This window comes from Medicago sativa, chromosome 2, assembly GCF_051527215.1.
Source record: "Medicago sativa cultivar Bolivia chromosome 2, Bolivia_mono, whole genome shotgun sequence".
NCBI classification, from domain to species: domain Eukaryota; kingdom Viridiplantae; phylum Streptophyta; class Magnoliopsida; order Fabales; family Fabaceae; genus Medicago; species Medicago sativa.
In genome coordinates, this window is record NC_140750.1 from 77,241,618 (window position 1) to 77,258,501 (window position 16,884).

General features: G+C 31.4%; 1 protein-coding gene and 1 long non-coding RNA gene across 2 annotated transcripts; one reads left to right on the plus strand and one right to left on the minus strand.

Moving 5' to 3' along the window:
- Positions 1 to 17: 17 nt before the first annotated feature.
- Positions 18 to 1,114, minus strand: LOC146950947 (uncharacterized). Its single transcript, XR_015027742.1, has 4 exons — positions 957 to 1,114; positions 778 to 857; positions 223 to 259; positions 18 to 78 (listed from the first exon to the last, which is right to left on the minus strand). It is a non-coding gene; the product is annotated as an uncharacterized LOC146950947 (long non-coding RNA).
- Positions 1,115 to 11,103: 9,989 nt separating this feature from the next.
- Positions 11,104 to 14,027, plus strand: LOC146950948 (putative serine/threonine-protein kinase PBL9). The gene is made up of 7 exons (XM_085746911.1): positions 11,104 to 11,188; positions 11,298 to 11,379; positions 11,787 to 12,112; positions 12,619 to 12,754; positions 12,848 to 12,990; positions 13,105 to 13,228; positions 13,314 to 14,027. The coding sequence occupies exons 2-7, from the start codon at positions 11,328 to 11,330 to the stop codon at positions 13,754 to 13,756; spliced, it is 1,224 nt and encodes a 407-aa protein (XP_085603037.1). The 5' UTR covers positions 11,104 to 11,188; positions 11,298 to 11,327; the 3' UTR covers positions 13,757 to 14,027.
- Positions 14,028 to 16,884: the final 2,857 nt, after the last annotated feature.

The following is a 16,884-nucleotide window of genomic DNA, read 5'->3' on the forward strand; positions in this document are numbered from 1 at the left end:
TCGATGTCAAATGTAAAGCTCAGAGTTGAAGGGGAAAAAACATACAAATCAGAATGTTATCAACATTACACTGTGACCCTGAATCAACGTTGTATACATTTAGAAAGTGAATTCATTTTTTTGTGGCACTTTACCTAATATAAATCACAAGGTATGAACAAAAATGAAACAAAAACTGAATTGAATCAACACAAAACTAAATTGAAGCAAAATTAGACTTACATTTGTTGTGATTGTAAGGCCCTCTTGAACACTTCACCTGAGATTTAAACAAAAAATAGAGTTATGAAGTTATAAAATTGATGTTAGAAAGCTCTTATCGTGAAAAAGTTCAAGAAATAGCCAAAATAAAACATAATACAAGAACAACACTTCATAAATCACACACAATAGGCTCAAACTAACTCACAAATCACACATAATAAGTACAAACTAACTCACAAATCACATGAACACAATACCTGAATCGATCCAAGTTTGAATCCAAAATAAAAAAAAATTATAAATCAGAGTTTGACCCAACCTTAAATTTCATTGAAAAATATAAACTTTCAGAAGCAACATGAACGAAGAGGAATAAACGAGTTAGTGCATTACCACTTTCTGGGTTCAATCAAATCTTAGGGTTTCAAATGGGTTTAAGGATTTCTAAGTTCAATCTATGGGTTTGATGAGTTCTATGGGTACTGGGTTCCATTGATTTAGACGGGAGAGAGGACGAGTTGTTGAGAGTGAGAGTTTGACGGGTTCTGGTGAGATGATGGTGAGATGATTTACCTATTCACGGTCTTCTCCAACAGCTTTACCAATTTAGGCTACGAAGGTTCCATACTCCGAAGTTCCTCCGATTCACGTTCCTGCAAAACCCATAACTCAAGATCGATCAAAAACCACTAACAAAAACACAAAATCAATCAACACCCATTACCCAAAAAATAAAAAATAAAACAGCATACAAGTTCATCGTTGAAAGAATCAACCATCATCGAATGTTAGCGTCATCGACGGGATTGAGAGAAGGGTTCGATGGTGGATGCGATTGGGGGAATGAATCATATCTGATTTTGTGTTTTGAGATTAAGAGTTCGATTGTTTGTGAGATTGAGAGATCGATGGGTTTGATTGAGAGATCGATGGGTTTGATTGAGTTTGTGAGGTGGTTTCGAGGTGAATATAAAGAGAAAGGAGAGAAAGTTTCAGATTTGGGAGAAACGACAGAGAAGGATCAAAGGAGAGAAATGAGTGTATTAGGGTTTGATTCGGGAAAAAATAAAAAATAATGGAAAATCTTGTCACTTTGAATTTGGAATTTCTTGAAAATTAGATGAGGTGAAATGTTGGAGCCATTCAAATTTTGGAGCCATATTAGAGATGAAATGGAGAGGAGGGAAAAATTATGAGGGAAATGTTGTTTTTGACAAAAATTAGGAGGGAAATTAAATTAGATTATTTTGGGAGAAGTGGGAAAGTGAAAAAATTCTGCCAAACAAAAAGTGGTTAAAGTGAAATTGAGATTATTTTTTTTAGTAAAAACTCAATTCATTTCTGTGTAGTTTTATTGTTGGTCAATTTAGTCTTTGCCAAAAAATAAAACTTAAATTGTTCTCCAATGTATTATATCGAAGATAAATTAATCTCTAAACCATTGTATTAAAAAGCTAGAGCCCGTTTATTATAAATTTTTTTTATCATTTTTAAGAATATTACACCTTTTTGCTACTGCTTTTTAAAAAAACTGCATTTAAAAAAATAACTAAAAACAACTTCAACGAGAAGTTGTTAAGAATAACTTCTCAAAAAATAGATTGAATTTATTTGTAATAAAAAATCGTTTTATGTAATCAAATGATTTTTACTACGGTAATCAAATGCAAAATAGATTATAATTTTTCATAAAATCTCTAAATTATTTAAATGTCGAAATCACTTTTGTTTTTTATTGCGGACAAAATTAATCTCTAACTCGTTGGAAAATGAAGATCTAATAAAGTCCAACCCTAATAAAAGGAATAAAATTATGGAATTTAGAAAAATGATGAATTTAAAATGGAAGATCAAATAAAGTCCAACCCTAGTAGAAGGAATGAAATTGTGAAAAATAGAAAAATGATGAATTTAAAAAAGTAAGATCAAATAAACTCCAACCTTAGTAGAAGGAGTAAAATTGTAGAATTAGGAAAAATGATGAATATGAAAAGGAAGATCTAATAAAGTCCAACCTTAATAGAAGGGAATAAAATTGTGGAATTTAGAAAAATCATGAATTGGAAAAGGAATATCAAATAAAGTTCAACCCTAGTAAAAGGAATGAAATGTGAAAAAAATGATAAATTTAAAAAAGAAGATAAAATAAAGTCCAAACCTATTAGAAGGAATGAAATTTTGAAAAGTAGAAAAATGAAGTATTTGAAAAGGAAGATCTAATAAAGTCCAACCCTGGTAGAAGGAGTAAAATTATAGAATTTAAAAAAGTAATGAATTTGAAAAGGAAGATCTAATAAATTCCAACCCTAATCTTTGGAATAATTTTAATTTTAAACTAATCTACAATTACCACTACTATAATAATAAAATAAGAAAATCTTACTCTAGTAAAAATTCATAATTATCCTCGATTTAACTCATAATCTTAATTTTATGGATTCAATCGTCATTTTACAAAAAAAAAAATCTAATTTATTCATTTTTTGAAAATTATTATATAGTATATATATTTTTGTTTATCTTCCAAACTTAACTAATTCCCTATGTATCATTATTTTTTCATATTAATCACTTCGAAGCCTAACTAATTATCGGTGTAAGTCGATCTGAAAAACTATCACATTAGAAACACAGTTAACATGGAATCCAAGTACTTTGATGAACGTTCACTGACTAATCAAACTCTTGTTATCGACTAACCAAGCTTACAACTCTAAACATAAATACAACTCTCACCCTAATGACAAGATTCTTCGTCCTAAACTACTTCCAAGATTTCAAAACGACCTATCAAACTCACAACTCTTACCCTAACTGAAAGAATCATGGAGTCAAAGTACTTTGATGAACGTTCACTGACTAATCAAACTCTTGTTATCGACTAACCAAGCTTACAACTCTAACCCTAATGACAAGATTCTTCGACCTAAAATACTTCCAAGATTTCAGAACGACTCATCAAACTCACAACTCTTACGCTAACGAAAAGAATCTTGTAATTAAAGTACTTGGATGAAAGTTCAATGACTAATCAAACTCTTGTTATCCACTAACCAAGCTTACAACTCTAACCATAAATACAACTCTCACCCTAATGACAAGATTCTTCGTCCTAAACTACTTCCAAGATTTCAAAACGACTTATCAAACTCACAACTTTTACCCCAACTGAAAGAATCATGGAGTCAAAGTACTTTGATGAACGTTCACTGACTAATCAAACTCTTGGTATCGACTAACCAAGCTTACAACTCTAAACACAAATACAACTCTCACCCTAATGACAAGATTCTTCGTCCTAAACTACTTCCAAGATTTCAAAACGACTTATCAAACTCACAACTCTTACCCTAACTTAAAGAATCATGGAGTCAAAGTACTTTGATGAACGTTCACTGACTAATCAAACTCTTGTTATCGACTAACCAAGCTTACAACTCTAAACACAAATACAACTCTCACCCTAATGACAAGATTCTTCGTTCTAAACTACTTCCAAGATTTCAAAACGACTTATCAAACTCGCAACTCTTACCCTAACTGAAAGAATCATGGAGTCAAAGTACTTTGATAAACGTTCACTGACTAATCAAACTCTTGTTATCGACTAACCAAGCTTACAACTCTAACCCTAATTACAACTCTCACCCTAATGACAAGATTCTTCGACCTAAACTACTTCCAATATTTCAGAACGACTGATCAAACTCACAACTCCTATTCTAACTGAAAGAATCTTGGAGTCAAAGTACTTTGATGAACGTTCACTGACTAATCAAACTCTTGTTATCGACTAACCAAAGTTACAACTCTAACCCTAATTACAACTCTCACCCTAATGACAAGATTCTTCATCCTAAACTACGTCCAAGATTTCAAAACGACTTATCAAACTCACAACTCTTACCCTAACTGAAAGAATCATGGAGTCAAAGTACTTTGATGAACGTTCACTGACTAATCAAACTCTTGTTATCGACTAACCAAGCTTACACCTCTCACACTAATGAAAACTATAACCCTAATGACAAGATTCTTCCACCTAAACTACTTCCAAGATTTCAAAACTACTGATCAAACTCACAACTCTTACCCTAACTGAAAGAATCTTGGAGTCAAAGTACTTGGATGAACGTTCACTGACTAATCAAACTTTTGTTATCGACTAACCAAGCTTACAACTATGACCCTAATGACAACTCTAACCCTAATGACAAGATTCTTCCACCTGAACTACTTCCAAGATTTCAAAACTACTGATCAAACTCACAACTCTTACCCTAACTGAAAGAATCTTGGAGTCAAAGTATTTACATGAACTTTCAATGACTAATCATACTTTTTAACGCCTAATCAAGCTTGTAACTCTAACCCTCACGACAATAGTCTTCGACCTAAACTGTTTGGAAGACTTCTAATAGTTAGATCAAGAGGTCACAACGACTAATCAAACCCACAACTCTTACTCTAACAAGAATAATCTTATAGGGAAAGTACTTGGGTAAATGTTAATTGACTAATCAAGATATTCACTACGTTCATTGTAATTAATTATTTTCATCGTTATTATTATTTAAACAAATTTTTAACATTGTAATGAAAATAACATAATACTACATTAATTAAATAAACTCAAGAATAAAAATACAAAAAAAAAATGTTTTGCGTATTTTAATGTCCATTTACTTTGACCCATCCAACAATAATGTACACACCTTGGTCACCAAAATAAGCAAAACTTGACATTTTATATTTATTCAATAATTAATCTATGTGGTCCTTAACATACATCACACATTATTTATTAAATAAACCTAACATGTTATATTTTCTTTACAACAGTGACTAAACTGTCTATTTATTACCCAACTATTACACCCAATTTATTCATATTCTAAATTTTCGAAAAATAAAAAAATCCAATTATTGTATAAATATGATTTCGATTTAATGAAATAATTAAATATGATTTCGAAAATAAAAAAAAAACAAATTATTCGTATTCTAAACCGTTCAATTTACTTCAACAACTTTTACTAAATTTTTATTCATTTTCGATTTAATGAATAAATATGATCTATTGTATATTTAATTGATATTATGATTTCAGGATTGTAAAAAAAAAACTATGATTTAAGGATTGTCAAAAAAAATTCGATTGAATTTATATTATGATTTATGTTCTAAAATCTAATCACTATCATTTGTATACCAATCAGACCAACATCTTGGACCTTGTTGATACATATAAGCCCAATCAAAAGCTTACAAAAAAAAACCATTAAAATATTATGATTTATTCATATGGTGGGGGCCGCATGTACCAAACCAGCATTGCAACAGCAGGTAACTTGTCCAATTAAAGCAACAGATCTGAACCGTTGGCTTATAATATTAATATATCAATGGTTCAAAATTGCTTTTAGGTTTAAAATGCACAACTTGTGCATGGTGCACAAATATTGCATTTGTCCATACCAAACGCTACCGTTCCTTTCACACACACACATGATGGCAATGAAAAGTTGGACAGCTACCTTATTGTTTCTCGTACGCAGGTTTGTAAACGGAAAAGATGGATCCTGTCACACTCTTTTTTTCTCGTGATTTTTTTTGGTTGAATAAATGCATACACAATTTTGCTTCTATGCAAGAGCCTACTCCCTCCGTCCCGTTTTATCTGAGCCAGTTTGGTTTTTCACACATATTAAGAAAAATGTATAAATAAAGGGGAAAGTGGAATATATTGTATTGGGAATGATGAAAGTAGTATTAATTAGAGTTATATTGTATTGAAAATGATGAAAGTTGTATTGAAAATTAAAATGACTCAGTTATTTTGGGACACTTTTTTTTAGAAAATAGGTCAGATATTCCGGGACGGAGGGAGTAATATTTTGTGATTTTTTGTCTAAATATACAAGTAAGTTACTCTTGTATTATGCATAGGTCTATTTTTTACTGTTTGATAAATAAATATATTCGTATTTCAATTTCATTTTATTTAATGGTAAGAGTTATTGATATAATGATTGAAACAAACTTGTGCATGATATAAGATTTATCTTCTTTATGTACTATATAAACTTTTCTTAACAAAAAAAAGCATAATATTTTGAACGAACAGCATGTAATCCATACTAAATTGGGTAAAACAAAAGGCATGCAATGTAATGTAGTCCATAAATTATCAGATAATCATGAAGTGATCCCCTAAAAAGAATCAAGTACTGCTGGTATACAAGAAATTAATGTCACGTGAAATTAATAAGAAGGTTCACGAATAGTACAAGTCTACAAGATACCTTCGAACTGATTAAATCCAACTTGCACCTTGTTGGACCCCGCTACATCAATGCGCAGGTCATGCTGCATACGTGAGGCGTGACACGACATATTCTCTCTGTCTTACTATTTTAATAAAAAATGCTAAGAACATCGTAGTAAATTAATATGGAGATAGGTACACATTATTTAATTATAATTTTTTAATAAAAATACTTATTAATTATAATGACTTTAATGATAATACACTAATAGAGACTTTAATGGAGAGTTCTTAACTAGATTCCACCAAGTCCATATGTATTGTGTAATTTATGTGTGCATTTAAAAAAAAGTTTAAAAATAAATTATACTCCTTCCGTTTCAAAATGAGTGTCGCTTTAGCAAAAAAAAATTGTTTCAAAATGAGTGTCGCTTTCAGTTACCAATGCAATAATAACTTTTTCTTTTCAATTGTACCCTCCAATTAATACTCTGCACACTACTTCCAAAGTATTACTTTTAAAACTAACCAATAGTTAATAAGGATAATTTGGTAAAATAACCATTCTCTTTCTCTTAATCATTGCATTTCTTAATATGTGTGTAAACACCTAAAACGACACTCATTTTGAAACGGAGGGAGTAGATAGCAAGAATAACATAAATTTGAAAGGTAGGACTAACATATACATATTTTATTTCTTATTTTGATTGTAAGATCTGTTAGTTGTTGAGGAGAAATAGAGTTATTATATAGTTGTCGGTAACTAATGTGTACCTATCTTTTTTTTTTTGATCTTTGTTAAGTAAAAGACTTTTCATTGGAGATGCTAAAAAACACCAGTTAAAGAATTGTAATATGATCCTATTAAAAGTTTGAAAACTATCATTTTTAATTTATAACTTTAATTTAAAAAGCTAGCATGACCCTATTTTAATTGTAGTTGGTAGAATTGTTAAGTATTAATAGAAAAAATAAAAATGTTGTATCAATATTCTAAATTGACTATTATTTTGAGATTTTTTTTTTTGCAAAAGTGACAATTTAAATGAGATGGAGGGAGTAGAACAATTTTTTTGGCATGAACTTTGTGCTCAATGCACAATGGCAAATAAATAATCTCTCGACTTGGGTAAGAGTAGGACGGCATGAGTGACAATGTTCTTACTCTCAAAAGATCAACGTTGCAGTATTTTAAGGGCTAAATTCAAATCCATATAGCTTCAAATTAAACTAAAAGAGACCTCTCAACATCTTATTTAACTGTTTTAGATCTACATATAATATATTGTCTATCTTGTTGAAAAAGTTTTATCCAAAAATTAAATTTTATATACAAACTCCGGTTTTTATAATAATTTATAAGACAATTTTTAGCGATTTTTCACTCTTGTTTAAAAATCATCTAATATAGTGGGTATTTAAATGAGTCTGTGTTTGTAAAAATAGAAGTGCTTGAAATACTATCTTTTTAATATTATCTTGAACACTCAGTTTTTTATAGAGTGAAATTGGTTTTTTATTGCTAATATTTTATTTTTTTAATATTAATTTCTTATTTTTTAATTTTAATAATATGGAGTATTTTTTGTGAAGACTGATCGGGAAATGCTAAATTATTTTGTATCTCAACAATGAGGGAGGTTCAGAAAGACATACGTAAGATAGTCAAATTCCATCTCTTCTGAATTGAAATTTGTCGGTGTGCGTATGCCGTCATTCGAATCATATCATAGACATATACAAATCATATTAAAAGCAAGAGAATAATCGTTTGCCATACAGTATTAAATTAAATAATGATAGCATCATGTATTCAAATATTCAACAAATATTAGAAAATTAAAGGTGTCAAACCCTTTTTTTTATATCCTTGACTCCTTGTTTTATTATTGACGCTGCTAATATAGAAATCTAACTTTTATCTTTATTCAAGTACAAAAATGGGAAATAGGAAAGGCACATCACACACACTTACATATAGAGCAAAGACAAGACACAGAATAAGGATAAGGTCTTTCAAAAAAAAGAAAAAAAAAGAATAAGGATAAGGTGTGAACAAGAAAACATTAAAAAGAAAAGGACAAGATAGAGGTGCAGTGGTAATAATAAATACTAAATAATACTAGTAGTAAAGTAGAAATGAAAATAACATAATATATGACGAATACATAGGGAGGGACCATAAAGTTGGTAGTTAGCTGCTAGCTAATGTCTTAGTGTAAAAATGCCAAGGAGCAACAATTGCATATAAAAGCAACAAATAGAAAGAATACCAAACACCAAATGCCCAGCATAAGTGCAATATTCAAAAGGAAGTTGGTATTTTTTTTTTTTATGGGAAAGTATCAGAGGCACATCATCTCTATAAAAGGTCGGACAAAATTATCAACTTAGGGTAATTATATTAGAGATATTGTCGGATACTAAACATAAATCTTTTGTTGAAATTTAAACTTTGAATCATCGCGTTTTGAATATCTAATTTTTCTATTAAACTCAAATCTTATCGGTGATAACTAACAAATTTGTTGAAGATTTACGATATAATCTATATATAATGTATTGACTGCAATATTTTAGATCTTAATTAAGCGTAAACGAAATGTCTAACCATTTATCTAACCTAGACTACATTAATATAAAAGCTTAATTGCACTTTCCCCCCTATCTTTTGCTAATTGTGAGATTTTGCATCCCCTCTTTTTTTATGAGCGATTTTGCACCCCATCTTTTGCCAATTGTGTTTTGTTCAAAATCATCATTAAAAGAGGGGAAAAGGGGCAAAAGATAGGGTGCAAAATCGCTCAAAAAAATAAGAGGGGGTGCAAAATCGCACAATTAGCAAAAAGATAGGGGGCAAAAGTGCAATTGAACACAAAAATAGGGTGCAAAATCAAAAAGGGGGCAAAAAGATGGGGTGCAAAATCGCTCAAAAAAAAAGAGGGGATGCAAAATCGCACAATTAGCAAAAGATAGGGGGAAAAGTGCAATTAAGCCTAATATAAATTATGAAACTATTTTTCAAACATAAACCAACACATATATCATATAGACATACAGTTTCCCTTTTTAAATTATTTATTTCTCTCTTTCAACCTAACATCAAACACTTATGTAGGTTACATTGTATACGGTATATGTGTACGATGTTGGTTTCTTGTGTTTAAACAATACTCCCTCCGTCCCGGAATAACTGACCCATTTTTTAAAAAAAAGTGTCCGAAAATAACTGACCCATTTCAATTTTCAATACAACTTTCATCATTTCCAATACAATATAACACTAAATAATACTACCTCCGTCCCAATTTAATTGACACAATTTTGTTTTTCACACATATTAAGAAAAATGTATAAATAAAGGGGAAAGTGGAATATATTGTATTGAGAATGATAAAAGTAGTACTATTATTTAGTGTTATATTGTATTGGGAATGATGAAAGTTGTATTGAAAATTGAAATGGGTCAGTTATTTTGGGACACTTTTTTTTAGAAAATGGGTCAGTCATTCCGGGACGGAGGGAGTACTACTTTTATCATTCCCAATACAATATATTCCACTTTCCCCTTTATTTATACATTTTTCTTAATATGTGTGAAAAACAAAATTGTGTCAATTAAATTGGGACGGAGGTAGTACACTTTATATAGATTAATGCTACAAGATAAGATTGTGGGACCAAGATTGTCTGCCTTTAGACTTGTTGGGTGACTTTGATGAAGAGAGTTTTAGTTGTAGAGGGGCCATGAAGAGAGTAAATGTTATAGGTCTATAGGAGGACAAATAAAAAGAGAAATGATATATGTACATCCATTTTTTGATAACTTTTCCTCTCATACTTACATTATATTCTTAATCTATCTATTCGTTTTTTTTCTCTATTGTTTTGGACCAACAGGAAGAGAGTAAATAAAAGTTGTCATCAAAGTTGTTAGATATAGTTGTACAAATATCACAACTCAATAAAAAAGAGGGGGTCCTTTTCATTTTATCATTTCAAGATGAAGGTTGCTTGAAAAAGTAAACTATCAAATTGATCATTTATTATTGTAAGTCATTTTTAAATTAGTCTATAATTTTATTAATATTTTAAATTAATTCTTGATTTTGTAAAAAGTTTTTCAATTAGGTTTTTCTTCATGTGACAAAAATATAAAGATAAAGACCTAATTGAGAGAAACTTTTTACAAATTGTTTGAAGTATTAATAGAGTCAATGACTAATTTAAAAATATATAAAGACCAATTTAATGATTTACTTTTCAAGTTACTCAACTCTAAAAATAAACCGATCGAAAAATACTTTTTGATAGGTTTATGTTATCAAAATACACCATTCAATCCTAAATATAAGAGAATAATATTTTTTTAAATTCATTAAATTAATAATGTATCTGAACTATAATGTAAAATAAATACATTATTTATTCAATAAATCTAAAAAAAGAATAAGACGGAAAAGAGTATACGATTCTGCCTTAATCCTACAAGATAGATACTCCAAAAATAGAGGTTTTTAACCAAATAATGAATAACCAATGGCGCAATTTCCTTTGATGAATGTCACTGTGATGTGAGTCTGTCACCATACCATACCCACCTCTCTTGTTCCTTTCCATTTCTTTCTAGTCCCAACTTTCTATTTACTTACCCCAAAAACAATCTCACCTGACCTCTCTCTCTCTCTCTCTCTCCACCACTAAAATAAACAGGTTTTTTGCTTTTTCCCTCATGCATATTTCCCCTTTTAGTTTAAAACCTTAGATTTTTCACTTTCCTTTTATTTCCATTTATTCAACTCAAGTTTCGTTGTTTCTGCAGTTTTGCTTAATATTGCAATCTTCAGAGAACATGGGAGTTTGTTTAAGTGCTCAAATCAAAGCTGAAAGTCCTTTTAACACTGGTATAATGTTCTTCAATTTTCATCCTTTTGATGTTTATTGCTTTTAGGTATTCTTAATTTCCTTTTATTTCTTCAAAGTTTGAACCTTTATGTGTTTTCTAAAAAAGACATGGAGAATTTTACCTTAGTTTCTCAGTTTCAATATTAAAAAAGTTCATTTGCTTTGTTTTAATGATAATTTGTTTTGTTAAAAGATATTGACTTATATAGTAATAGTACTTTGATAAAGTGGTGTAGTTGATGCTCAAACTTGAATATTTTCTCCATAAAGGTGCCAAATTTGATCCATTTCATTTCATTGTATAAACACAATTGAAGATCCGGTTTGATAGCTCAATGTATGTTACATTTCATGTGATATTCATAAAGGTTTAATTGTAATATATGAACATGGATCGGTTTGGCAGGGTTCAATTCGAAGAACTCAAATTCAGCTGGAAATGATCTGAGCAGCAGAAACAGTAAGGTTTCAGCTGCATCAGTGCCTCCGACTCCTCGAAGTGAGGGAGAAATCTTGCAGTCATCAAATTTAAAGAGCTATACCTTAGCTGAACTTAAGTCGGCTACTAGAAATTTTCGACCGGATAGTGTGTTAGGAGAAGGTGGTTTTGGATCAGTTTTCAAGGGTTGGATTGATGAGAATACATTGGTTGCTGCCAAACCGGGTACTGGCATAGTTATTGCTGTTAAAAGACTTAATCAAGAAAGCTTCCAGGGTCACAGGGAGTGGTTGGTGAGTTTAATCTACTTGTTTAAATTATTTGCTTTTGATAATTAAGAAGCAGATAGTTTCATAATTATCAATTGTTTGATCAACTGGCAAGGTACTATGGTTAATTAATGATTCAAAGAAACAAATCTCAAGTTATTTTGTCTCATCCTTGTTCGTCTAAGCTCTCCGCATTAGGTCTGTTTGGATAAACAATTTAATTTAGCACTTATAGCATAAACTCTAATCTATAAGAGCTTATGTATTAGCTATTTTAAGAAAAAAAGATAAAATAAAGTCAAACTATTTTCATATAAGCTATAAGTCGTCTTCATGAGCTATCCAGGAATGTTTATGGAAATAAATTGAAAACAGTTGTTTCTATAAGCTTATATATATGTCATAAGATGATTGCAACAATCGCATGTGCTTATGTTAGTGATTATATATGATGGAAAAACAAAGGTGTTTATGTTTGGGATTGCAGACAATACATGTTTGCCTTAATATGTTTTTGTTTTAACTTTTAGGCTGAAGTCAACTATCTCGGACAATTTTCTCATCCTCATTTAGTGAGATTGATCGGCTACTGCCTTGAAGATGAACACCGTCTTCTCGTCTACGAGTTTATGCCTCGTGGAAGCTTGGAGAATCACTTGTTCAGGAGTGAGTTATTATTTCTTTCCCATCTTTTCCCTTAGTTTTTAACTTCGGAAGGAGTTTGTTTAACATTAGCAATATTATTGAAATTTGAAACAGGAGGATCATATTTTCAGCCTCTTTCATGGAGCCTCCGTCTGAAGGTTGCTCTTGACGCTGCCAAAGGGCTTGCATTTCTGCACAGTGCTGAAAATAAAGTGATATATAGAGATTTTAAGACTTCAAATATCTTGTTGGATTCCGTATGTAGACTTTTAGTCTTTTACTTTCAATCATTAATAAAAGAAATAGGGTTGATAACTGTAAGAGATAATTCGGAAAACATGTTTGAAACACATTTCTTGATTTGATTGCAGGATTATAATGCAAAGCTTTCTGATTTCGGGCTGGCAAAGGATGGTCCAACAGGTGATAAAAGCCACGTCTCCACCAGGGTAATGGGAACCTATGGATATGCAGCTCCTGAATATCTAGCTACAGGTATTTTTGAGTTCTTGTTGCTGAACCATTTATGTTTCAGGTTTTTAGCTATTTTGGTTAATAGCTGAAAACATTGTTTCTGTAGGTCATCTTACTACTAAGAGCGATGTCTATAGTTATGGAGTTGTCCTGCTTGAAATGTTATCCGGTAAGAGGGCAGTTGACAAGAATAGACCATCTGGACAACACAGCTTGGTGGAATGGGCGAAACCCTATCTCGCTAACAAACGTAAGGTTTTCAGTGTGTTAGACAGTCGGCTCGAAGGACAGTATTCATCAGATGAGTCCTACAGGGTAGCCACACTTGCTTTGCGATGCCTATCAACAGAATCCAGGTACAGGCCTAACATGGATGAAGTTGTTAGAATTTTGGAGCAGCTCAAGGTTCCTGATGTGAATGTAAATCGTAAGCGTGCTCGGAGAAAAAGTGCTGATGATGTTACCCGTGTGAGGACTCACACATCTTGTGCTAGTGCCAAGACTCACTCATCTTATCCACGTATCACGTTGTCTCCTCTCTATACTTGAAATTGCAGATACACATAACCTTTCAACTTAGCAGAATTGAATGTCCTGTGGCCAAGCTAGGGAAAGCACCATGCATGATTTGGCGGTGATCTTGTCATGAATACCAGCACCTCTATACTGTACATATCATATTCCAGCTAATATATTCAAAACCAAGCTTCTCTTAACATTTCTAGGTGAGATTGTTGATGTTCAGCAATTAATAGTGTATTTTGACCTATGTAGCATTGACACTTTGCATTAAAGGCTATCCGGCATGTGGTTACTTTCATTTTTTTTCTTTCCATTTTCTAATATTATCTGTGTCTGTCTGTGTCATCGATGCTTCCTTCCTAGGTTTTGGGTATGTAGGTACTTTTGTATCATTGCTATGGTTAGCTCATTTTTGTTGGTGTCTGTATTGGGGTGGTGTCGTTTTTCCTTGTCTATTTTGTAACACATGGTTGCCATGGTAGATATATAGTGTGTTTGTTGAAGCGGTAGAAAACAAAGAAAACCACGTTTTGTGTGAAGCTGCCTTTTGTAGCTTCTTTATTTTCACTTCAAAGTTGCCTCGGGACGCGAGAAATAGCCTTTAAACGTTGTACCAAACAGCCTCATAGTACTAAACATCTAAGGGCTGATGCTATATTCTATTTGCATTGATTCTTCCATGCATGCTTCGATGTATGCATAATACTGAATATAAATGAATACATTGGCCAAGAATTCTTTGCATCATTATGTGAAGGAACTGTTAAAATTGATTTGGAACGATACACACTTTGGATAGATAATCATATGTAACTTTTACGAGAGAAAAAACATATGTAACTGTAGTTCACTGTATGTTGTGTTTCAAGTACAGTGAGTGACGGTTAAGTCAAGAACCTTTGCCCTACCAGATAATTATGTGGTTGCAAAATCTTTTGACTTTGGATAGTACTCCCACTCCACATGATTCTCTTTGTTATTTATTAATTTGGACCCTTTTGAGATTTGTCAAGCCGTACACCTTTCTCTCTTTGACAAATGCCAATGAAATTGTCAAACTCGTCTTTACTTGATAGTGGTGGTGGCCATACATTCCAAGATAATTTAAAATTTTGACATTTCAGACACTGAAATAATTATCATGAAAAGCGGCTGATATTATAACACAAAAACTAAAAAGAGAGATAGAAGTATAATAAGAGAGTCAGTATTAGATAGATTGTTCAAAAGAGAGTGTTGCTAGCATTACTCTTGGGAGATATCAAAAGAGAGATGAGAGATTTTTTTTTTTACTATACAGTTCTGAAGATGGAAGAAGTAACAAGGGGAGAAAGAGTTAAAACAGTTTTAAGCATCTTTCTAGCAGGCTTAAGTCAAAGTATACTACATTGCGTCTCCATGATCACAACACCATTTTTTTAAGCTTCTTTTGGTTTATCAGCAATAAGTATTTTTTTCCTAGCGTCTTTAGGCATCGACAATTTTGGAAAAACATCAATTCTCACGAATTAGCTTGAGACTAATACAAATTTATGTGAGAAAAGGGTTTGGTTATTTTGTAGGTACATGCAGCTTTTCTTCCAATCACTTTTAATAGATATCGTTTCTGAATTACAAGGCTTATATTATACCACTCAAATTATTGAATATGGGTGGTAAAATAGATGGATTTGAACTTCATTGTAATTGATGGATCAAAACAATCAATTAATCCATTTATAATCAAATAAAAGTTATTAAAAAAAATCAATTGAATCAAATTCATCCGTTAAACATAAATATCATATAATCCATCTATTATTAACTTTTCAATGGATGAATATTCATCCAACCATTGTGCATGTCCTTGTGCTTTGCACTTTTAGTGAAGCAAGTTGAAGAGCTACATGTTTGTGGGAAATTATACATGACAAGGTTGCATGAGGCATGGCATCATAATGTTCAAAACTGGGTTCCTCCACCTCCAAGTTCATACAAATGCAATGTGGATGCAGGGTTTTCCATCAAGATGGTAAAACTTCTTTCGGTATGTGTTCTAAAGATCATTTAAGCAGATTTATCACTGCTAGAATGAACTTTCTTCCGTATAATTCTACAGCATCGGAAGGCGAGGCCTCATGTCCTCTTGGTGCTCTCGACTTGTGAGAGACTTGGGAAACAAGTCATTTTTTTAGATTGGTAGGAAGGTAGTAGTCGACCATATCAACAAGCCAACGAATAAGATTTATGCGTTTGGTGCAATCATTAAGTTGTGCTTGGAGATCTTATCTTTTTCCCAACTTTAGTGTAAGTTGTGTTCCGACACAAGCAAATGGTGTAGGTCATTTTCTAGCTAGAAACACAACTTTCAATTCTGGTCTTGTGTTTTTTATCAAATTCTTATGTTATTTCTTTTGGTGAAAAGAGTCCACTTGGTAGTGCGTCAATAATTATGAATGAAATAATTTGAAATCATTTCTTATAAAAAATAAAAATAAAATATAGATGCACAGCACTTAGGGTATGTTGGGGCTATAATTTTGGAAAATTTTGGAAGGTTAAGTCTATATTTTAAAATATATTTGATAGAGGGGAGGGGGGAATGTTTGTTTCCGATGAAGGAGTCTAAAACCTCATTCTTAAGACTCTTTCAACGTCCCTTGCTAACCGAGCTACATATGATAATTGGTCATATATATAATACTTCAATCATATTTCATTGATTTTAGGCTTAATTGAGGATAACAAATACCAGTACTAGTACACTATGTTCTTGTCCTATTTGAATCACATTTCATATAATACACTATGTTCTTGTCCCTCTATTTTGATCGATCAACAATTTTGATCTCCTCAGTTTTACCATGTATTTATTTATTTATTATGGTTAAAATTGAGGATAACATATACCGGTACTTAGTTTTTTTTTGTTTTTTTTTAACAAAAGTACTTAGATATTCATACGATATGTTTGATAACACATAATTTTGAGCTTATAACTTATAGTTATGTCTTGTAAGTTTATTTGACTAGAAAAAACCATTTAGTAATTGTCACTTTGTCACGAACTTATAACTTATTTTTACTAGTTTATAGCTTTTTCTCTAAGCTAGTACAAGTAACTTATGACTTATCATTAATTATTAAATGCAATGCACACATTCCAATAAATTTTT

Coding starts and splice junctions, on each gene's coding strand:
- LOC146950948 (XM_085746911.1), top strand. CDS start 11,328: ATGGGAGTTTGTTTAAGTGCTCAAATCAAAGCTGAAAGTCCTTTTAAC. Junction 11,380..11,786: donor TGAAAGTCCTTTTAACACTG/GTATAATGTTCT, acceptor TCGGTTTGGCAG/GGTTCAATTCGAAGAACTCA. Junction 12,991..13,104: donor CAAATATCTTGTTGGATTCC/GTATGTAGACTT, acceptor ATTTGATTGCAG/GATTATAATGCAAAGCTTTC.